Raw genomic sequence first — 24,232 nt, 5'->3', positions numbered from 1 at the left:
GGAATAATAGGAGTTATGGTTTTGCTGTCCGGATATGCTGGGAGTTGTAGTGTTGCTGGCAGTAATGATGGTTGAATATTGCTGTCGGGGTATGATGGGGGTTGTAGTTCTCCTCCAGTTGTAAAAGCACAGGTCGGCTATGTAGGCCTCAGTTGCCGGGGCGACAGAAAGCGCAGCACGTGACCAGTGACGCAACTAGGACGCAGCAGGCGCACTGGGCGTGTGTGCAGACTTCCGGTTACGTCACGAATTCTCTTCCAAGACTGAGACACCGGGAGAGCTATGAACCGGAGAGACAGGGCGGAGATGACAGGCCCCCGCCTGTGACCGGAGAGACAGGAGGACCCGGAGCGGCCGAGGAGACCGAGAGAAGAGCGCGGAGGAGCCGGGAGCCACAGCCAGGTGAGAGGGGGAGGAGGAGGAGCACAATGGCCGGCCCGGGCACACACTCAGGCCTCATATATATATATACAGGGGGGGTGGGGGCCTATATACACCTATATATACACACCTATATATACACATGGGGTGGTGGGGGCCTATATATACACAGGGGGTGGTGGGGGCCTATACACCTATATATACACAGGGGGTGGTGGGGGCCTATATATACACAGGGGGTGGTGGGGGCCTATATACACCTATATATACACAGGGGGTGGTGGGGGCCTATACACCTATATATACACAGGGGGGGGTCTATATACCTATATATACACAGGGGGGGGGCTATACACCTATATATACACAGGGGGTGGGGGGGGGCCTATATACACCTATATATACACAGGGGGTGGTGGGGGTCTATATACCTATATATACACAGGGGGTGGTGGGGGCCTATATACACCTATATATACACAGGGGGTGGTGGGGGCCTATATATACACAGGGGGGGCTATACACCTATATATACACAGGGGGTGGTGGGGGCCTATATATACACAGGGGGGGGGCTATACACCTATATATACACAGGGGGTGGTGGGGGCCTATACACCTATATATACACAGGGGGTGGTGGGGGCCTATACACCTATATATACACCTATATATACACAGGGGGTGGTGGGGGCCTATACACCTATATATACACAGGGGGTGGTGGGGGCCTATATACACCTATATATACACAGGGGGTGGTGGGGGCATATACACCTATATATACACAGGGGGTGGTGGGGGCCTATACACCTATATATACACAGGGGGTGGTGGGGGCCTATACACCTATATATACACAGGGGGTGGTGGGGGCCTATACACCTATATATACACAGGGGGTGGTGGGGGCCTATACACCTATATATACACAGGGGGTGGTGGGGGCCTATACACCTATATATACACAGGGGGTGGTGGGGGCCTATACACCTATATATACACAGGGGGTGGTGGGGGCCTATACACCTATATATACACAGGGGGTGGTGGGGGCCTATACACCTATATATACACAGGGGGTGGTGGGGGCCTATACACCTATATATACACAGGGGGTGGTGGGGGCCTATACACCTATATATACACAGGGGGTGGTGGGGGCCTATACACCTATATATACACAGGGGGTGGTGGGGGCCTATACACCTATATATACACAGGGGGGTGGGGGGGGGCCTATACACCTATATATACACAGGGGGTGGGGGGGGGGCCTATACACCTATATATACACAGGGGGTGGGGGGGGGGCCTATACACCTATATATACACAGGGGGTGGGGGGGGGGGCTATACACCTATATATACACAGGGGGGGGGGGCTATACACCTATATATACACAGGGGGTGGTGGGGGCCTATACACCTATATATACACAGGGGGGGGGCCTATACACCTATATATACACAGGGGGGGGCCTATACACCTATATATACACAGGGGGTGGTGGGGGCCTATATACCTATATATACACAGGGGGTGGTGGGGGCCTATATACACCTATATATACACACTCCCTCTGTCCCCTCCCCCCCCCCCCCGACTGTGTCCTCGCCTGTTGTCCCCCCCCCCCGACTGTGTCCTCGCCTGTTGTCCCCCCCCCCTGACTGTGTCCTCGCCTGTTGTGTCCCCCCCAGACTGTGTCCTCGCCTGTTGTCCCCCCTGACTGTGTCCTCGCCTGTTGTCCCCCCCTGACTGTGTCCTCGCCTGTTGTCCCCCCCCTGACTGTGTCCTCGCCTGTTGTCCCCCCCCTGACTGTGTCCTCGCCTGTTGTCCCCCCCCTGACTGTGTCCTCGCTTGTTGTCCCCCCCCTTACTGTGTCCTCGCTTGTTGTCCCCCCCCTTACTGTGTCCTCGCTTGTTGTCCGTCCCCCCCCTTACTGTGTCCTCTCGCTTGTTGTCCGTCCCCCCCCTTACTGTGTCCTCTCGCTTGTTGTCCGTCCCCCCCCCCAGACTGTCCTCTCGCTTGTTGTCCGTCCCCCCCCAGACTGTGTCCTCGCCTGTTGTCCCCCCCCCCAGACTGTGTCCTCGCCTGTTGTCCCCCCCCCAGACTGTGTCCTCGCCTGTTGTCCCCCCCCCAGACTGTGTCCTCGCCTGTTGTCCCCCCCCCAGACTGTGTCCTCGCTTGTTGTCCCCCCCCTTACTGTGTCCTCGCTTGTTGTCCCCCCCCCTTACTGTGTCCTCGCTTGTTGTCCCCCCCTTACTGTGTCCTCTCGCTTGTTGTCCCCCCCCCCCCCAGACTGTGTCCTCGCCTGTTGTCCCCCCCCCCACCAGACTGTGTCCTCGCCTGTTGTCCCCCCCCACCAGACTGTGTCCTCGCCTGTTGTCCCCCCCCCACCAGACTGTGTCCTCGCCTGTTGTCCCCCCCCCACCAGACTGTGTCCTCGCCTGTTGTCCCCCCCCCAGACTGTGTCCTCGCCTGTTGTCGTCCCCCCCCTTACTGTGTCCTCTCGCTTGTTGTCGTCCCCCCCCCCAGACTGTGTCCTCGCCTGTTGTCCCCCCCCCCACCAGACTGTGTCCTCGCCTGTTGTCCCCCCCCCCCACCAGACTGTGTCCTCGCCTGTTGTCCCCCCCCCACCAGACTGTGTCCTCGCCTGTTGTCCCCCCCCCCCTGACTGTGTCCTCGCCTGTTGTCCCCCCCCCTGACTGTGTCCTCGCCTGTTGTCCCCCCCCTGACTGTGTCCTCGCCTGTTGTCCCCCCCCTGACTGTGTCCTCGCCTGTTGTCCCCCCCCCTGACTGTGTCCTCAGCCTGTTGTCCCCCCCCCTGACTGTGTCCTCGCCTGTTGTCCCCCCCCCTGACTGTGTCCTCGCCTGTTGTCCCCCCCCCCTGACTGTGTCCTCGCCTGTTGTCCCCCCCCTGACTGTGTCCTCGCCTGTCGTCCCCCCCCTGACTGTGTCCTCGCCTGTCGTCCCCCCCCCTTACTGTGTCCTCGCCTGTCGTCCCCCCCCAGACTGTGTCCTCGGTTGTTGTCCCCCCCCCCTTACTGTGTCCTCGCTTGTTGTCCCCCCCCCTTACTGTGTCCTCTCGCTTGTTGTCGTCCCCCCCCCCTTACTGTGTCCTCGCCTGTTGTCCCCCCCCAGACTGTGTCCTCGCTTGTTGTCCCCCCCCCCAGACTGTGTCCTCGCTTGTTGTCCCCCCCCCCAGACTGTGTCCTCGCTTGTTGTCCCCCCCCCCCTTACTGTGTCCTCTCGCTTGTTGTCGTCCCCCCCCCCTTACTGTGTCCTTGCTTGTTGTCCCCCCCCCCTTACTGTGTCCTCGCTTGTTGTCCCCCCCCCTTACTGTGTCCTCGCTTGTTGTCCCCCCCCTTACTGTGTCCTCTCGCTTGTTGTCCCCCCCCCAGACTCTGTCCTCGCCTGTTGTCCCCCCCCCCACCAGACTGTGTCCTCGCCTGTTGTCCCCCCCCCCACCAGACTGTGTCCTCGCCTGTTGTCCCCCCCCCCTTACTGTGTCCTCGCCTGTTGTCCCCCCCCCCCACCAGACTGTGTCCTCGCCTGTTGTCCCCCCCCCAGACTGTGCCCTCGCCTGTTGTCGTCCCCCCCCTTACTGTGTCCTCTCGCTTGTTGTCCCCCCCCCCAGACTGTGCCCTCGCCTGTTGTCGTCCCCCCCCCTTACTGTGTCCTCCCGCTTGTTGCCCCCCCCCCCCAGACTGTGTCCTCGCCTGTTGTCCCCCCCCCTTACTGTGTCCTCGCCTGTTGTCCCCCCCCCCCACCAGACTGTGTCCTCGCCTGTTGTCCCCCCCCCCCAGACTGTGTCCTCGCCTGTTGTCCCCCCCCCCCCCCCAGACTGTGACCTCGCCTGTTGTCCCCCCCCCAGACTGTGACCTCGCCTCTTGTTCCCCCCCCCACCCCAGACTGTGTCCTCGCCTGTTGTCCCCCCCCCCAGACTGTGTCCTCGCTTGTCCACTCCCACCTTACTGTGTCCTCGCCTGTTGTCCCCCCCCCCCACCAGACTGTGCCCTCGCCTGTTGTCGTCCCCCCCCTTACTGTGTCCTCTCGCTTGTTGTCCCCCCCCCCCCAGACTGTGTCCTCGCCTGTTGTCCCCCCCCTTACTGTGTCCTCGCCTGTTGTCCCCCCCCCCCCACCAGACTGTGTCCTCGCCTGTTGTCCCCCCCCCCCCCAGACTGTGTCCTCGCCTGTTGTCCCCCCCCCCCCCCCCCCAGACTGTGTCCTCGCTTGTCCGCTCCCACCTTGAAGTCCCCTTGCTTGTCTTGCCCGTCTCCCTCACTGTCCTCTCGCTTGTCCTTTCTCCGGCAGCTTTTAACCAGTAATCCCACAGTTTGGATGAAGCCCCAGGGGTGATCGCTGGTCCAACCATGAGCCGAGGCAAACGTGACAGCAACTTCTCCGTCTTTGAAATCGGAGACTCCACCTTTACCGTCCTGAAGCGCTACCAAAGCCTGAAGCCTATCGGGTCCGGAGCACAAGGAATTGTCTGGTGAGGAGGCTTCTTATGCTGTATCATCTATTAGAGAAGGATATGGCAGCATTTCCATAAGCTGTTCCATCCTGTGACCACATGGGGGCACTTTAGTCACTCTAGGATTATTGAAACTATATGGCAGATTAGAAGCAAAGCCTTGGCGGAGGCGGCACGGTGGTGAGACCGTCCCCTCTGCTTCTCCCTTTATGATGTCCGTGCACATTGGTGTTCCCTGACCTGCAGGAGTGCAGCTCCCATCATGCCCTGAGAGGATTTTGCATGTTGTGGCGGTTGTGTCTGCTTGTAAAGTGACATTATTAGGCCCATGTGACCCTGTAAAGCCTGCGCTCGGGTTACGCCCCTGTAAAAGATGCCGTGCCTTCTAGGAGTTACAGAAATGTTTTCTTCCATCCAGCGCGGCTTATGATACTGTTCTTGAGCGTCATGTTGCCATCAAGAAGCTGAGTCGGCCCTTCCAGAACCAGACACACGCCAAGCGGGCCTACCGGGAGCTGGTGCTCATGAAGTGTGTCAATCACAAGAACGTAAGTCATTCCTACTCCTCTCTATGGTTTGGTGGTGGTGGTGGACGACCTCGGGGGGGCATTAATCTCAGCCATAGCACTGACGTGTTACTTACCCCTTGTAAATGCCCCCTCACCTTCACCCTCATACCTTTACCTCCTCTTCTACCACCAGGGGATCCTATACTAACCCTTCCTATACACTAGACCACCAGGGGATCCTATACTAACCCTTCCTATACACTAGACCACCAGGGGATCCTATAGTAACCCCTCCTATACACTAGACCACCAGGGGATCCTATACTAACCCTTCCTATACACTAGACCACCAGGGGATCCTATAGTAACCCCTCCTATACACTAGACCACCAGGGGATCCTATAGTAACCCCTCCTATACACTAGACCACCAGGGGATCCTATACTAACCCTTCCTATACACTAGACCACCAGGGGATCCTATAGTAACCCTTCCTATACACTAGACCACCAGGGGATCCTATAGTAACCCCTCCTATACACTAGACCACCAGGGGATCCTATAGTAACCCCTCCTATACACTAGAAAGGTGCTTCTCAAACTGTGAGGCGCCCCCTAGTTGTTGGGGAGGCCCAGCTGGGGAGGCAGTTTTCACAAGAGTAACTATGATCTGCACAGTCCTTTTGCTGTTTACAAAAATCTCCATTTTAGCCACATTATTAATTTATTTTGTACTTGCTTTATTAGTATATAGAGCTTGGGAGACGGGTGACAGGTAGTCCTAGCACTATTTTCAGCTTTTAAATGGACTTTCATTGACCTCTTGGTGAGTCTGGTGAGGCCCCGGCTCCCTCTTGGTGAGTCTGGTGAGGCCCCGGCTCCCTCTTGGTGAGTCTGGTGAGGCCCCGGCTCCCTCTTGGTGAGTCTGGTGAGGCCCCGGCTCCCTCTTGGTGAGTCTGGTGAGGCCCCGGCTCCCTCTTGGTGAGTCTGGTGAGGCCCCGGCTCCCTCTTGGTGAGTCTGGTGAGGCCCCGGCTCCCTCTTGGTGAGTCTGGTGAGGCCCCGGCTCCCTCTTGGTGAGTCTGGTGAGGCCCCGGCTCCCTCTTGGTGAGTCTGGTGAGGCCCCGGCTCCCTCTTGGTGAGTCTGGTGAGGCCCCGGCTCCCTCTTGGTGAGTCTGGTGAGGCCCCGGCTCCCTCTTGGTGAGTCTGGTGAGGCCCCGGCTCCCTCTTGGTGAGTCTGGTGAGGCCCCGGCTCCCTCTTGGTGAGTCTGGTGAGGCTCCAGTAGAAAAAGTTCGAGAAACACTGCACTAGACCACCAGGGGATGTTATGAGCTCCTCTCTTGTGTTTCCCTCCAGATCATCGGACTCCTCAATGTCTTCACACCACAGAAGTCTCTGGAGGAGTTCCAGGACCTGTAAGTTGTCTCTGTTACTTAGGTCTTTGCATTTTGTTGTTTGCTCTCTATAGTCTCAGCTTCTTCCCTTTTTCTCCAGGTACATTGTGATGGAACTTATGGATGCCAACTTGTGCCAAGTTATACAGATGGAGCTGGACCATGAGCGCATGTCCTACCTTCTCTATCAGATGCTGTGCGGCATTAAGCACTTACATTCTGCTGGCATCATCCACCGGGTTAGTGACGTCTGAGCCGCATATACATTCTGTTACTAGTGATCCTGCCTGGGGGGGGGGGTATGAAGTAAGAGCGGTGGCGTCTGACACTGTAGCCCCCCAGCTCCTCCTCTCCATGCTCCGCTCTATCTGTATGTGACACTGTAGCCCCCCAGCTCCTCTCCATGCTCCGCTCTATCTGTATGTGACACTGTAGCCCCCCAGCTCCTCCTCTCCATGCTCCGCTCTATCTGTATGTGACACTGTAGCCCCCCAGCTCCTCCTCTCCATGCTCCGCTCTATCTGTAGTATGTGACACTGTAGCCCCCCAGCTCCTCCTCTCCATGCTCCGCTCTATCCGTATGTGACACTGTAGCCCCCAGCTCCTCCTCTCCATGCTCCGCTCTATCTGTATGTGACACTGTAGCCCCCCAGATCCTCCTCTCCATGCTCCGCTCTATCTGTATGTGACACTGTAGCCCCCCAGCTCCTCCTCTCCATGCTCCGCTCTATCTGTATGTGACACTGTAGCCCCCCAGCTCCTCCTCTCCATGCTCCGCTCTATCTGTAGTATGTGACACTGTAGCCCCCCAGCTCCCCCTCTCCATGCTCCGCTCTATCTGTATGTGACACTGTAGCCCCCCAGATCCTCCTCTCCATGCTCCGCTCTATCTGTATGTGACACTGTAGCCCCCCAGATCCTCCTCTCCATGCTCCGCTCTATCTGTAGTATGTGACACTGTAGCCCCCCGGCTCCCCCTCTCCATGCTCCGCTCTATCTGTAGTATGTGACACTGTAGCCCCCCAGCTCCTCCTCTCCATGCTCCGCTCTATCTGTATGTGACACTGTAGCCCCCCTGCTCCTCCTCTCCATGCTCCGCTCTATCTGTATGTGACACTGTAGCCCCCCAGCTCCTCCTCTCCATGCTCCACTCTGTATGTGACACTGTAGCCCCCCCAGCTCCTCCTCTCCATGCTCCGCTCTATCTGTATGTGACACTGTAGCCCCCCAGCTCCTCCTCTCCATGCTCCGCTCTATCTGTAGTATGTGACACTGTAGCCCCCCAGCTCCTCCTCTCCATGCTCCGCTCTATCTGTATGTGACACTGTAGCCCCCCAGCTCCTCCTCTCCGTGCTCCGCTCTATCTGTAGTATGTGACACTGTAGCCCCCAGCTCCTCCTCTCCATGCTCCGCTCTATCTGTAGTATGTGACACTGTAGCCCCCCAGCTCCTCCTCTCCATGCTCCGCTCTACCTGTATGTGACACTGTAGCCCCCCAGCTCCTCCTCTCCATGCTCCGCTCTATCTGTATGTGACACTGTAGCCCCCCAGCTCCTCCTCTCCATGCTCCGCTCTATCTGTATGTGACACTGTAGCCCCCCAGCTCCTCCTCTCCATGCTCCGCTCTATCTGTATGTGACACTGTAGCCCCCCAGCTCCTCCTCTCCATGCTCCGCTCTATCTGTAGTATGTGACACTGTAGCCCCCCAGCTTCTCCTCTCCATGCTCCGCTCTATCTGTATGTGACACTGTAGCCCCCCAGGGAAGAAGGGAAAGGGAGGACTTGATGGAAACCTTTATATATGTTACAGGAGGAAGAAGGGAAAGGGAGGACATGATGGAAACCTTTATATATGTTACAGGGGGAAGAAGGGAAAGGAGGGACATGATGGAAACTTTTATATATGTTACAGGAGGAAGAAGGGAAATAAGGGACATGATGGAAACCTTTATATATGTTACAGCAGGAAGAAGGGAAAGGGGAGACATGATGGAAACCTTTATATATGTTACAGGAGGAAGAAGGGAAAGGGGGGACATGATGGAAACCTTTATATATGTTACAGGAGGAAGAAGGGAAAGGGGGAACATGATGGAAACATTTATATATGTTACAGGAGGAAGAAGGGAAAGGGAGGACATGATGGAAACCTTTATATATGTTACAGGAGGAAGAAGGGAAAGGGGAGACATGATGGAAACCTTTATATATGTTACAGGAGGAAGAAGGGAAAGGAGGGACATGATGGAAACCTTTATATATGTTACAGGGGGAAGAAGGGAAAGGGAGGACATGATGGAAACCTTTATATATGTTACAGGAGGAAGAAGGGAAAGGAGGGACATGATGGAAACCTTTATATATGTTACAGGAGGAAGAAGGGAAAGGAGGGACATGATGGAAACCTTTATATATGTTACAGGAGGAAGAAGGGAAAGGGGGGGCATGGAGGAAGAAGGGAAAGGGGGACATGATGGAAACCTTTATATATGTTACAGGAGGGAAGAAGGGAAAGGAGGGACATGATGGAAACCTTTATATATGTTACAGGAGGAAGAAGGGAAAGGGGGGGCATGGAGGAAGAAGGGAAAGGGAGGACATGATGGAAACCTTTATATACATTTTTGTTGCAGGATTTGAAGCCCAGTAACATCGTAGTGAAGTCTGACTGCACCCTGAAGATTCTAGACTTTGGCCTGGCCAGGACGGCAGGGACGAGCTTCATGATGACCCCGTACGTTGTGACCCGTTACTACAGAGCTCCAGAAGTCATCCTGGGAATGGGATACAAAGAGAACGGTTAGTCCTCCCATCCCCTGGTCACATGTTTGTAGTTCCTACCTGTGAGCGGGCGTTGTCACCCTCCCCGGAGGCATCGGTAACATCCTACAGCCACCAGTCTATGCCATGTTACTGACACACTGTGCAGCTTCCCTGCTGTGTCCCGGCTAGTAGATGGCTGCTCTGATGACTGATGCCCCCAGCGGGGTGGCACGCCTGGCGCCCATCGCTGATCTCTCCATTAACCCCGTATGGGACCGGTTAATGTGCGGCTAACCCCTCTGCATTGCCCTGTGCTCCTGTCGTTCTCACGCTGACCTCTGACCTTTTTCAGGTTCTGCCTGCACTTGGCTGTTCACTGGTTTTCACTGACACCTCTCTTTCTCTTGCTTCCGCTTTTTTCCACCCTGCTCCTTCCACCATCTGTTTCCCCCTTGCGCTGTCACCACTGCTAGTGGACTTATGGTCGGTGGGGTGCATTATGGGAGAAATGATATGCCACAAGATTCTCTTCCCGGGAAGGGACTGTATCCTTGCACACTTGTATTTGCACAGTGACTGTATACACCGGTGTGTACTTGTGTGTTTGTGCACTCTTCTCTCCTGGGACCTCACTGCATCCACATCTTAGGGGATTGTTCAGACTGCTGTTATCTAACCTGCTTTTATTATAGAAGAACGAGAGCGTCTACTAAACCTACGGCACCACCCCGCTCTCCCCCAGAGACCCCCGCCTGCTATAATATATAGCAGCTCCGCCCCCTCAGGAAGGAGGGGTACAGCATGGCCGATCCCCGATTCCTTCAGGATGACCTCATGCACATTGGCTGACACTTATTGTATTTAGGCCACTCGGTGCGTGTGGCCATTGTGCAGGGAAGGCAGCGGTGGGTAGAGAGCGGTCTGTGAGGTGGGGGTCCTTTTCTTCATGGGGAAACACACCTAATAAATGTCACCCCCCTCCTTTCTTCCCATTTCAGCAGGGGCGGCCGACTGTCTTATGTATATGGGCATCCTGAAGGAAGGGGGAGACATGTTGGATTTCAGCATGCCTGATCCTCTGTTCCCAGGGGAGATAATCTGCAGCCAGGGGCCGGGTGTGCATGTTTATGGGGGTGTCAGGAGGAGTAAGGCCGTGTTCATCCGCTGTGGAGTGACATCAAGTTCTCTGCACAGTCCACACGTGTTTAATGCATGACTTGTTGCCCCCCTCCCAGTGTGTGTATATATAGGGTTTGGGACCCCCCAGCGTGTGTGTATAGGGTTTGGCACCCCCCAGCATGTGCGTATAGGGTTTGGGACCCCCCAGCGTGTGCGTATAGGGTTTGGCACCCCCCAGCATGTGCGTATAGGGTTTGGGACCCCCCAGTGTGTGTGTGTGTGTATATAGGGTTTGGCACCCCCCAGCGTGTGTATATAGGGTTTGGGACCCCCCAGCATGTGCGTATAGGGTTTGGGACCCCCCAGCGTGTGCGTATATAGGGTTTGGGACCCCCCAGTGTGTGTGTGTATATAGGGTTTGGGACCCCCCAGTGTGTGTGTATATAGTGTTTGGGACCCCCCAGCGTGTGTATATAGGGTTTGGGACCCCCCAGTGTGTGTGTGTATATAGGGTTTGGGACCCCCCAGTGTGTGTGTGTATATAGGGTTTGGGACCCCCCAGTGTGTGTGTGTATATAGGGTTTGGGACCCCCCAGTGTGTGTGTGTATATAGGGTTTGGGACCCCCCAGTGTGTGTGTGTGTATATAGGGTTTGGGACCCCCCAGTGTGTGTGTGTGTGTATATAGGGTTTGGGACCCCCCAGTGTGTGTGTGTGTGTGTATATAGGGTTTGGGACCCCCCAGCGTGTGTATATAGGGTTTGGGACCCCCCCAGTGTGTGTGTGTGTGTGTGTATATAGGGTTTGGGACCCCCCAGCGTGTGTGTGTATAGGGTTTGGGACCTCCCAGCGTGTGTGTTTGTATATAGGGTTTGGGACCCCCCAGCGTGTGTGTGTATAGGGTTTGGGACCTCCCAGCGTGTGTGTGTGTGTGTGTGTGTGTGTATGTATATAGGGTTTGGGACCCCCCAGCGTGTGTATATAGGGTTTGGGACCCCCCAGTGTGTGTGTGTGTATATAGGGTTTGGGACCCCCCAGCGTGTGTGTGTGTGTGTGTATATAGGGTTTGGGACCCCCCCAGTGTGTGTGTGTGTATATAGGGTTTGGGACCCCCCAGTGTGTGTGTGTATATAGGGTTTGGGACCCCCCAGTGTGTGTGTGTATATAGGGTTTGGGACCCCCCAGCGTGTGTGTATAGGGTTTGGGACCCCCGTTCTGCATTTTGCTTTTGGTGTGGATTCTGCAGTTGATCTGCTGCATGGTCTCAGCCCGTCTTCACCTGCTCAGGATCATGTCACTGCAGATACCCCGCCTCTGCATGTGAATCGGATATATATAGATGTTGTTGTGCATCCAGCCCCCAGGATCTCCTCTGCAGTGTGAACATGGCCTTATCCTGATGGGATTGCCCCCTGCCGGTCCGCTGTGTGCAGAGTGTTACTTGTTTTCTACGTGTAGTCGTGTTTCGCCTCCACATTAATCCCAGGAGAGGAAGAGAGGAAACGTCTTTATTCGGGTTCAGGTGACATGTGACGGTGCGGTGTGTGTGGGTTACTCGCCTTGGTTGCGGTATCTTATACTAATATTAGGCATTGCTGTCCTGGTCCGTACACCCCTTCACCGATCACCACATGTAAACTGCTTGGACTGCCGTCTGAATGGCATCATGTCCAGAGATCCTCCTGTCTATAACCCCAGGGGTGATACGCCATTGCCCTGGCCTCCCGCGCAGAGCTTCAGCGGCCTCATTGGTAATTACTTCCTATGCCTCCATAGTTTAGTGTAGGCTGGAGAAGGTGTGTGGCCGTATACACAGTACTGTGACGTCAAGGAAAACAACACCGCTAGGAGGTGAATGAATCTGCAGGAAGTGGGGCCAAAACACATTGTCTGGCTCACCGGATCCAGTCCGCCAGGTGTCAGTACTTTGAGATTAGGCCAAGTGGAATCTATGGGCAATTCATTTTGGTCCCATTTACTGTGAATATGGTTGCCTCTGCTGCAGATGTCTTCTGTAAGGTCATGTGACACGCCAATGCCTGATGGCTGCCCTTTAGAGACTCCACCATTGTAGCGGATCTAACACTTATTTCCTGATCAGTGGATGTTCCCTGACATTAATGCAACAAAGAAAGAAAGCATATGCATATAAAACCTCCAATATTTATGTGATACAAAAAGTCCCAGAGTGTGAAACCAAGGAGCCGAACACACCTGGGTCCTGCCAGCGTCCCAGCTGGAACCTTTCAACCAACCCCATCCTGGATCACAACACATGGGCAATAATATCCATAATAAATCTATACCCTATAAATAATGCAGTGTACAAAAAATTTAGAAAATCGTAAGTAAGAAATAAAATGAGTTCACCATGTGTGGTCCAACAATATAGAGGGGGGTCAGGTGGGAGCAGAAAACACCCCCCGTGTTCTGCCATCCAACCGCTTCCTCAAGGGTGTTCCCAGAGACTAAACCATTCGGTGGCTGAGCCTTAGGGGAGGCCTGTGCTGTTCGGTGGATTAGCCTTAGGGGGGGGGGGCCTGTGCTGTTCGGTGGATTAGCCTTAGGGGAGGTCTGTGCTGTTCGGTGGATTAGCCTTAGGGAGGCCTGTGCTGTTCGGTGGATTAGCCTTAGGGGAGGCCTGTGCTGTTCAGTGGATTAGCCTTAGGGGGGCCTGTGCTGTTCGTTGGCTGAGCCTTAGGGGAGGCCTGTGCTGTTCGGTGGCTTAGCCTTAGGGGGGCCTGTGCTGTTCGGTGGCTGAGCCTTAGGGGAGGCCTGTGCTGTTCGGTGGATTAGCCTTAGGGGAGGCCTGTGCTGTTCGGTGGATTAGCCTTAGGTGAGACCTGTGCTGTTCGGTGGATTAGCCTTAGGGGAGGCCTGTGCTGTTCGGTGGCTGAGCCTTAGGGGAGGTCTGTGCTGTTCGGTGGATTAGCCTTAGGGGAGGTCTGTGCTGTTCGGTGGATTACCCTTAGGGGGGGGGGCCTGTGCTGTTCGGTGGATTAGCCTTAGGGGGGGGATCTGTGCTGTTCGGTGGCTGAGCCTTAGGGGAGGCCTGTGCTGTTCGGTGGCTGAGCCTTAGGGGAGGCCTGTGCTGTTCGGTGGATTAGCCTTAGGGGGGGGGGCCTGTGCTGTTCGGTGGATTAGCCTTAGGGGAGGCCTGTGCTGTTCGGTGGATTAGCCTTAGGGGAGGTCTGTGCTGTTCGGTGGATTAGCCATAGGGGAGGTCTGTGCTGTTCGGTGGATTACCCTTAGGGGAGGTCTGTGCTGTTCGGTGGATTACCCTTAGGGGAGGGCTGTGCTGTTCGGTGGATTAGCCTTAGGGGGGGGGGGGCCTGTGCTGTTTGGTGGATTAGCCTTAGGGGGGGGGGGGGCCTGTGCTGTTCGGTGGATTAGCCTTAGGGGAGGCCTGTGCTGTTCGGTGGATTAGCCTTAGGGGAGGTCTGTACTGTTCGGTGGATTAGCCTTAGGGGAGGCCTGTGCTGTTCGGTGGATTAGCCTTAGGGGGGGGGGCCTGTGCTGTTCGGTGGATTAGCCTTAGGGGGGGGGCTGTGCTGTTCGGTGGATTAGCCTTAGGGGGGGGGGGCCTGTGCTGTTCGGTGGATTAGCCTTAGGGGAGGCCTGTGCTGTTCGGTGGATTAGCCTTAGGGGGGGGGGGGGGGGGCCTGTGCTGTTCGGTGGCTGAGCCTTAGGGGAGGCCTGTGCTGTTTGGTGGCTGAGCCTTAGGGGAGGCCTGTGCTGTTCGGTGGATTAGCCTTAGGGGAGGCCTGTGCTGTTCGGTGGATTAGCCTTAGGGGGGGGGGGCCTGTGCTGTTCCGTGGATTAGCCTTAGGGAAGGGGGGGGGGGTCCTGTGCTGTTCGGTGGATTAGCCTTAGGGGGGGGGCCTGTGCTGTTCGGTGGATTAGCCTTAGGGGAGGCCTGTGCTGTTCGGTGGATTAGCCTTAGGGGAGGCCTGTGCTGTTCGGTGGATTAGCCTTAGGGGGGGGGGGCCTGTGCTGTTTGGTGGATTAGCCTTAGGTGAGGTCTGTGCTGTTCGGTGGATTAGCCTTAGGGGAGGCCTGTGCTGTTCGGTGGCTGAGCCTTAGGTGAGGCTCATACCCTTCAGTGGCCGAGCCTTAGGGTCCTATTCCACGGGCCGAGGAGGGCCCGATCAACGATGTAAACGAGTGGTGATCTGCTAGATCGGCGCTCGTTTACTGGGCCTATTCCACGGCCCGATGATCATTGAGCGAGGGCTGCGGGGACATCGTTACCGATGTAATGTATGATGCTGCTACTTGTCAAATCGTTGGTCGCCCGCCGGGCACCGCTATTCAACTGTAGCAATGCGCGGTGGGGGAACGATGATTTTAGGTCTGGCCCTAAATGAACGATCAGCCGATGACAGGATCATCGGCTGATCGTTCTCTCTCTTTCACCGAACGATAATCGGTCGAATCGGGCCAAATGGGGCTGATTATCGTTACTATGGAATAGGGCCCTTAGGGGAGGCCTGTACTCTTCAGCCTCTGCTCTCCATCTGAAGGCCGTCTGGGGGATGGGCTATCCTCGCTCTAACTAAAGCCGTTTACTTGTGGTGATTTCGGCAGAGAGCAAGAGGAGTGAATGGATTTGTGCTGCTTGTTTTTCCTTTTTCTTGGTAAATGGGGATATAATTGTATATAAAGCGGAGGCCGCCCTCTGTCTCGGCATGGCGTTCTCATGTTGTATGACTGCAGCCGAAGCATGGCGTGTAGCCCACACATCTACTCTGCTGTAAGCCTGGCGGAATCCTAGGCGGAACATCAGGATACAGCATTCAGGCCTCATAGTGGTGTTAGTATGAAGCCATATAGGTACCTGGGACCCTACAGATCCCACCTAGCTCTGATGTCATACTGAGGCGTCTATGAAGGTCTCTGGGTGGGATTGCCTTCCTCTTACTCAGTGTCATGTATGAGCCCCTCTTCCTCCATGTAAAGTATCCCAAACTTCTCCCTGTAGTTCACATGGGTCAAACTCAGTCCCTCCAGCTGTTGCAAAACGACAATTGCCATCATGCCTGGATATGTGGGATAAGCTAAAGCTTTGGCTGTCCAGGCATGATGGGGACTGTAGTCTTGCACCAGCTGGAGGGCCTGAGTCTGAGCCCCCTGCTATAGATGATCTGGCCACTCCTGTGCCTGTTACTTCTATCATTGTATTATGGGGTATTCTGAGAAGTACTGAGCTGTAGGCCAGAAAGGGTAGTAATGGAAGAAAGGGGAGATAGCAGCCAAGAGGCAGAGAGCTCGGGACAGGTCATCAGTATCAGCTCTATGAGATACCGACCACTGCTGCATCCAGACACAGCTCCATACCTCTGCTAGTGGCCGGGCCTGGTACTGCAGTCCGGTCTCTTCCACTTGAATAGGTTGGAGGTAAAATCCCTGTACACATTGAGGACATTGAACATCTTGCCTGAGGTTAGGGCCTGATTCCTGGGGGTGATTATCAGCTGATCAGGCCGATATCGCCTTGTGTATTAAAGGGGGAGGTGCAGCATCGGGCTGGGGGTACATAGACTAGAAGTTATATTCACCCATCCTGGTGGCCACACAGCGCTGCCTCCTGCTCCTGGACCCCAGGTGCTGTCTTCTTAGCTCCCCCTGGCTACGTCATGTCCTGGCTGACAGGTGCCCCGCTCAGCCACTCAGTGATTGGGTGGGACACCGCTGCAGTCACTGATTGGCTGAGCCGGCTAAATCCCACCCACTTGATGTTTAACCTGGGTTGGGACGTATCTGGAAGCATGGAGAAGCGGACACATGGCGGGGTACGGGAGCCCGGTGATGCGGTACGGGGACAGGTGATCAGCCCGCAGAGTAGGGGGATGTGTCCTGCAAATGGCTGCTTGTTCGGCCAGCATCCCCACATGCGTGGTCACATGACACTGTTTATTGGGCTCATTCTCACCCAGGATATCATGGTCCCTCATGTGCCAGGAAGCCGTTTAACATTTTTTGTTTTGGATTTTCTATCTGAGAAGGTGAAGCAGCTTTCCCCGGCCGATGTCTGCACTCCCGCTGCATTTGTCTGCTCTCCGCTGCCGTCCGTTCTCTCCTAATTCCTTGCATTCTGTTTTCAGTTGACATTTGGTCAGTGGGTTGCATCTTGGGAGAGATGATCAAAGGTGGTGTGTTGTTCCCCGGCTCAGACCGTATCCTTCCCATTGGCTCTTACACCCCACCCTTCACTCCCCAAACCTAGAGGACCCCTCCACCTTCCTGTGTAGACTGAGACTCTGTCCTCGTCCTCGGGCCGTGTAATGTTGGGGGATATTGTAAGCACAAATCTGTGATGTCCTGACAGCTCCTCAGCGTCACTGCTGTATATGTACATCATGTGGCCCCTACACTAGTGTATAATGGGGCCCCCACACTAGCGTCCAATTTGGCCTATATCTGCCACCCATTGGTTATCTGCCACCCATTAGCTTATTAGCTAACTAATCTATGATCTACAGTGCCCCCTACAGCGGTGCCATGCACAGTCCTCCATGGTTGTACCAGCCACAGTGCCCCCTACAGCGGTGCCATGCACAGTCCTCCATGGTTGTACCAGCCACAGTGCCCCCTACAGCGGTGCCATGCACAGTCCTCCATGGTTGTACCAGCCACAGTGCCCCCTACAGCGGTGCCATGCACAGTCCTCCATGGTTGTACCAGCCACAGTGCCCCCTACAGCGGTGCCATGCACAGTCCTCCATGGTTGTACCAGCCACAGTGCCCCCTACAGCGGTGCCATGCACAGTCCTCCATGGTTGTACCAGCCACAGTGCCCCCTACAGCGGTGCCATGCACAGTCCTCCATGGTTGTACCAGCCACAGTGCCCCCTACAGCGGTGCCATGCACAGTCCTCCATGGTTGTACCAGCCACAGTGCCCCCTACAGCGGTGCCATGCACAGTCCTCCATTATCTGTACCAGCCACAGTGCCCCCTACAGCGGTGCCATACACAGTCCTCCATTATCTGTACCAGCCACAGTGCCCCCTACAGCGGTGCCATGCACAGTCCTCCATGGTTGTACCAGCCACAGTGCCCCCTACAGCGGTGCCATACACAGTCCTCCATTATCTGTACCAGCCACAGTGCCCCCTACAGCGGTGTCATGCACAGTCCTCCATGCTTATACCAGCCATAGTGCCCCCTACAGCGGTGCCATACACAGTCCTCCATTATCTGTACCAGCCACAGTGCCCCCTACAGCGGTGTCATGCACAGTCCTCCATGGTTGTACCAGCCATAGTGCCCCCTACAGCGGTGCCATGCACAGTCCTCCATTATCTGTACCAGCCACAGTGCCCCCTACAGCGGTGCCATACACAGTCCTCCATGCTTATACCAGCCATAGTGCCCCCTACAGCGGTGTCATGCACAGTCCTCCATGGTTGTACCAGCCATAGTGCCCCCTACAGCGGTGTCATGCACAGTCCTCCATGCTTATACCAGCCATAGTGCCCCCTACAGCGGTGTCATGCACAGTCCTCCATGTTTATACCAGCCATAGTGCCCCCTACAGTGGTGCCATGATCTGTACCAACCACAGTGCCCCCTACAGCGGAAGGTTTATTGTGCATGAGGGGTCAGCCTTACTGATCTCCCCTACACCTCTGATCCTCGGTGGGGAGGGCCGGGCCCAGGCCTTAGTCCCTGAGATTAGATGGTAACGTTACTGTATAGTCAGCGGGGAGTGGAAGCTATGGCGTCCATCAGCCCCCCACCATCACCACTGGGGGGGGGGCTATAGATGTCTGTAACCTGTATAAGCTCCATGGTCATGCTGCCAGGCACATGGGGCAGCCTCAGCTTTCTCGAGATGCTCTGTAGTTGACGTTAGTTGTGGACTCACTCTGTGTGTCGCCGGAGGACATATATTCCACCGTCACCGCATGAACGTGGTTTTGGTTTTGTTAGGTCTTTCTGAGATTCCAGTTATTCCATACGTTTTCCTGAGCTCCGCTCCCAGATATCGATCAGTGGAACAAAGTGATCGAGCAGCTGGGAACCCCCTGCCCTGAATTCATGAAGAAGCTGCAGCCCACCGTCCGCACCTACGTGGAGAACAGACCCAAGTACGCGGGGTACAGCTTTGAGAAGCTCTTCCCAGACGTCTTGTTTCCCGCAGACTCCGAACACAACAAGTTAAAAGGTAAGTTCTGTAAGATGGTGTACGGACCGGATCCGAGCATGGAACAAGAGAGATCAGGCTATACAGGACCCTTCCTGAGCCATGAGTGAGGGGTGCCGGTATAACACCGCCTCTACGAGGCCTCCCGGGACGCCCAACATCACTGTCAGACGGTCTGCCGATCAGTGCACTACATAGGATTACCTAGACATAAATCCAGCCCATCGTAAGTTTAACCCCTAAATGTCATCAGAAAACATTATTTATACAATATTTTTGGTGACTTTTTTTTTTTTTTTATAATTTTCCATTTATTATATAATAAAATAATCCTGATATCTTGCAGTTCTCATTCTCACCACTGGGGCTAAAACTAAGCTGAGACTTACTGTTGTGTCTATGGGGATAAGAGGAGGCTGCGGTAAAGTGATCCGTAAAGCATTGCAGCATCATGTGACAACAGTAGATAGAGGAGACAATAGCAGCTCCCTGTGGACTGACCTCTTCACAGGTCACAGAGCGCGCTCAGTAATGTCTCACAGTCATCTTAGGGGACAGAGTCTGTTTATTGTCATCTATGTCCATGAGTCAAGATGGCCGCCCCCATAACAATGTAAAAACGGTAAAATAAAAGTCAGAAAATAGAAACAGATATGAATAAAAGAAGTTTTAGTATCTGACTCAAGAAAAGAAAATCTAGGAGACACGTTCCATTTTAAAGCGAGTGTAGCCGTGGTACAGCGGTTTTATTTTTACATGAATGGATCGGCGCTGATGTGGGGATGCTGGTGCCGCTGATGCGGGGATGCTGGTGCCGCTGATCCATTCATGTATAAAGGCCATATAGCAGTGGTATGTTCACTTTGTGGTTAATTCTGTTAATCCAATAGCTGGCGGCTTGTAACCCGGTCTCTCTCTTACAGCCAGCCAGGCCAGAGATCTGCTATCCAAAATGTTAGTAATTGACGCTTCCAAGAGGATCTCGGTGGACGAGGCGCTGCTGCACCCGTACATCAACGTTTGGTACGACTCTCTAGAGGCCGAAGCTGTGAGTGTTCTCATCTCTTCTCATCTTTTACTGTAGAATCTGTGAGGTTGTAAAATTAGTTATTACAGTGCAGAAGGGAATCCTCTGAAATCTCGCCGTACACATCCGAGTCACGCAAAATACGGACGGACAATAACCGCTACTGCCCTAATAAAGTGCAATCACCCTGTCCCTGTAAACCCTAACAATGTATAAAGTGCATACGAAGGAAGGCCTGATACTGATGGGGACTCCCCATCCTCCATAGTGTACAGCCCCCACACCCCTGACCACCTCACCTTGTGTATAGTTCTGTACTGATTAGTACTTACCTGCAGTTTACATGTTGTATAGTTCTGTACTGATTAGTACTTACCTGCAGTTTACATGTTTTACGTTACACGTCTTTGTTTTCTTCTCTCTTTTCTTGAACAGCCGCCACCAAAGATACCAGATAAGCAGCTGGATGAGAGAGAACATACAATAGAGGAATGGAAAGGTAATGTCTGGGCTCTAACCCTGCGCTCTCTCTGTGGTCATGTGACACACAGCACCAAGAGCGGCCGGCATCTCTGTGGTCATGTGATACAGCACCAGGAGCGGCAGGCATCTCTGTGGTCATGTGATACAGCACCAGGAGCGGCAGGCATCTCTGTGGTCATGTGATACAGCACCAGGAGCGGCAGGCATCTCTGTGGTCATGTGATACAGCACCAGGAGCGGCAGGCATCTCTGTGGTCATGTGATACAGCACCAGGAGCGGCTGGCATCTCTGTGGTCATGTGATACAGCACCAGGAGCACACAGCATCGGGAGCGGCTGGCATCTCTGTGCTCATGTGACACAGCACCGGGAGCGGCCGGCATCTCTGTGCTCATGTGACACACAGCACCTCCTACACATTCCTGCATTTATGCTCATGGTTGGCGTTTCTCCCGGCTTTAGATGTTCTCGGTGGTTTGTCAGGTCTGATCCTCTCTGTATTGATGGTTCGGTAATGGTCATCCAATGGTCATTTATGTTCCGCGTTCCTTTGATTTTGGCACATCCCTAGATGAGATCCCCAGAAAACCACAGATAGGAATCCCCTGTATCATCATGGCATGCCCACCTGTGCCAGGCTCCTCCCTCCAGTGGGCGCCGTCACCTGGCTCGCTGTTGCTGTGGGAGACTATACACCAGTATATTGGACCGCTCTGTCACACCAACCCCTCCGATACCCCTGAGGGAATTCTGAGGGCATAACCCTCTCCCTTCTTCCAGGCTCTGGGGGAACAACCTGTCTTCATTGTATTCTGTAGGTTACAGTTCACATCTAGCGTCGCTATTCTGCTTTATCAGTTTTATATGTTGTGTCTTACAGAGCTAATATACAAAGAAGTCCTGGATTGGGAGGACAGAGCAAGGAACGGTGTTATCCGGGGGCAGCCCGCACCTTTAGGTTGGTTTCATTTGCACAATGTTGCCCGGATAATGTGTGTTATGTGTATAATGTGTGTGATGTGTATGATGGGGACGGGTGGAGCAGGGGGGTACAATGCACCTGTCATTATTGATGTACAGAGGAGGGGACTGTGGGGTGGGTGGCTGCTAGAAGGCAGACAGACTTTTATCCTGTAGTGTCGGTATTACAGAACTGTAAGGCTACAGGAGAAAACTTCCAACTCTGAAAGTCATTAAAGTGATACTGCCCCCCCTTTACTCTCACTTAATTTCATCAGTGGACAGTGTCACCTGGGCGCTGGGGAGAGGGGGCCTAACTGCCGTGAAACCCCGCCTAGGTGACACTGTCTATATAGGAGAGGGCCTAACTTCCGTGAAGCCCCGCCTAGGTGACACTGTCTATATAGGAGAGGGCCCCAACTGCCGTGAAGCCCCGCCTAGGTGACACTGTCTATATGGGAGAGGGCCCAACTGCCATGAAGCCCCGCCTAGGTGACACTGTCTATATAGGAGAGGGCCCCAACTGCCGTGAAGCCCCGCCTAGGTGACACTGTCTATATAGGATAGGGCCCCAGCTGCTATGAAGCCCCGCCTAGGTGGCATAGGCCATAGGCTGTATCCATGCTTTTCTGGCAGCCCTTGGGTGGCATCCAGTTTCCCACACCGAGGGTTCGGCCATGGGACCAAGCCTGGGCACTCTTCTTACATTTGCTCATTGCTGCTTTGGAGGAATTGTCTGTGATCAGGGAGAGCGCCCCTCTTAGTTGTGTCAGGCAGTGCAAGTACAGAGTTCTGCCCATGTGACTGGGATATGTGGGGATGTTTGTGTTTTTTTAGGAACGTGATGTAGTTTGAGGACATTTACTGCAGCTAAGTCCCTTGTCTGTTTTCTCATAGCACAGGTGCAGCAGTGACTGATGGCTCCCAGCCTCAAACCTCCTCCTCATCGGCCGATGCTTCCTCCATGTCCACAGACCCGACGCTGCCCTCAGACACAGACAGCAGCCTCGAAACCTCCGCAGGGGCCCTGGGCTGCTGTCGATGATTCAGCGGGGAAACCGAAGGGGAAAGGAGGAGGTGGAGAGGGTCCTCTAGGGTAGCACTCAACCATGGCAACGGGATGCAACGTCTATTATTGTAGAGTCAATATTATTAACCCCTTAGCTACCAGACCCCCCGGTTGCGTTGCAGTTGCGGGAGAGGGGGTGGGCAAGGTCTAAGAGTTGACCTGGAGAGGAGCCTCACGATACAATGCACTCCCTGCCAGGCCTATGATGGTTAACAAAAAAGTGTAGTTTAATTTTTATTTTTTTATTTTTTGTGCTGTACTTTGAACACTTAAGTGCTGGAGGGTAAAAGCTGCCATAAATATGTATTGTATTTTTATTTCCATAGTGTGAGGACGGGATTGGGGAGGGGGGGCTTAGCGCTCCGACTTTTCAGAAAAGGTCACTTTGGTCCTGATTGTCTTGAAATTTTTACTTTTTTCATTTGATTTTTTTTTTTTCCGTTTCTTTGCTGGTGCTGCTCTTGTTTTTTTGTTTTATCCTCTAGAATTTTACAGGTCTCTTCCATATTGTAATAATTTAAAGTTGTTGTTTTTTTTTTTTAATTGTATGCGTTTTATTCACACCTAACGTTTATGCCTCTATTTGCCAGTAAACCAAAGGGAGGCAGCGCTCTTACCCACTACTTCATGTTGTATCATTGCCTGTGCTGTTGAGGTGTTGGTGCATCCACTCTTGCAAAGTCAGGAAACCTGTAAGATTTTTGTCATGTGAGTGAATTTTTGGCCTTTTTTTGTTGGTGGAGCATTGGGGGAGGTGCGTAGGCCGAGGCCATCCACATTGATACTGCACTTTATCAATGCACTTGTGGTCAGCGCGCTTCTGTCTAGTGCATGTAAGTAATGACTTTTACCGTTACCAATGCTTTCCGCTGTGAAGGGGCAGGATCTCCTCTGTGTTTCCTTCCTTTGTAAATCCTCATTTTCCCTCCGTGTTCGGTGTAGTCAGAGATTGGCCATGCTGAGTTTTCTGTGGCCTACTCTCCACGTGATGCCTGACTTGACCACGATACTTGATACATGTGCCCCCTATGGTGCTAAGCAGTTCATCAGCTTACTGCAATACAATCTGCGGTGGCAGCATGGGGTGGACGTTGGGCTGATGTAAAAATCCTACGTTTAATTCCTCTCAGGAAACTGAACAAATAGTTTTAGATGGTGGCAGCCATGTTGTGTGTGGAAATGCAAGTTATTTATTTTTTTATTCAGGGTTGGGTAAGGGTAGAAGTGTCTCTCTAGATAGGTACTGCATAGTACAGACGTGGTTGGACTGTGAGAATGAATGCACCATAGATGCCTCCCATGTCACACCTACAGAATGCATAGGACACGTTTCACGTTTGCCAGGGCCGGCCTGCCATGGAGAAGCAATCTTCACCTTGTTAGAGTCCTTTTTGTCCGTCTAAATGCACCGTATCACTGCTTTTGATTCCTCTTCTGTTTACGTTAGCAGTGTAGATCAATCATTCAGCCGCCTGTGTGCGCTGCCCATGCTGTCGACAGGCGCCCAGAGCAGCACGGCCATTTATATGATCACAGACTTGTAATAAAAGATCAATGTTGGGGAAATTCTGTCTGTTTTGTTATAGTGTGTGTATTTACTGTATATAGCACCCCCTGTGCCTTTAAAGGGGTACTCTGGGCTGGGGGGCTTTTTCACCTATGGCCGGGAAGGAGGTGGATGAGGGCAATGACATCCACTTACCTCCCCGCTTCCAGTGTGACTTCTCAAGTCCGCTCATGCAGTCTGTGGCAGAGGACTTGAGTGGACTTGAAACTTCACGTCTCAAGCCTGCGTTAGAGATCAAGGAGCGGTGCAATCCGGGATCCAGCGATGTAAACGGGGAGATAAGTGGACGTCGTTGCTCTCATTCACCTCCCCGGCCATAGGCAAAAAAGCCC

General features: G+C 53.9%; 1 protein-coding gene across 3 annotated transcripts; it reads left to right on the top strand.

Moving 5' to 3' along the window:
- Nucleotides 1-206: 206 nt before the first annotated feature.
- On the top strand, nucleotides 207-23,899 carry LOC138798950 (mitogen-activated protein kinase 8). Of its 3 annotated transcripts, none has more exons than XM_069979583.1 (12): nucleotides 207-402; nucleotides 4,700-4,880; nucleotides 5,281-5,410; nucleotides 6,727-6,785; nucleotides 6,865-7,003; nucleotides 9,399-9,564; nucleotides 16,751-16,822; nucleotides 18,633-18,815; nucleotides 19,718-19,842; nucleotides 20,257-20,320; nucleotides 21,185-21,262; nucleotides 22,167-23,899. In XM_069979583.1, exons 2-12 carry the CDS (start codon nucleotides 4,759-4,761, stop codon nucleotides 22,307-22,309), a joined length of 1,281 nt encoding a protein of 426 aa, XP_069835684.1. In that variant the 5' UTR covers nucleotides 207-402; nucleotides 4,700-4,758; the 3' UTR covers nucleotides 22,310-23,899. The 3 variants fall into 3 exon arrangements, with proteins under 3 accessions (XP_069835684.1, XP_069835685.1, XP_069835686.1); XM_069979584.1 differs by lacking the exon at nucleotides 16,751-16,822 and adding an exon at nucleotides 10,002-10,073; XM_069979585.1 differs by having other exon boundaries at nucleotides 22,162-22,259.
- The last annotated feature ends 333 nt before the right edge of the window (nucleotides 23,900-24,232 follow it).

Source organism: Dendropsophus ebraccatus, chromosome 8 (assembly GCF_027789765.1).
Source record: "Dendropsophus ebraccatus isolate aDenEbr1 chromosome 8, aDenEbr1.pat, whole genome shotgun sequence".
Lineage (NCBI taxonomy): Eukaryota > Metazoa > Chordata > Amphibia > Anura > Hylidae > Dendropsophus > Dendropsophus ebraccatus.
This window is presented reverse-complemented; position numbering and strand designations above follow the sequence as displayed.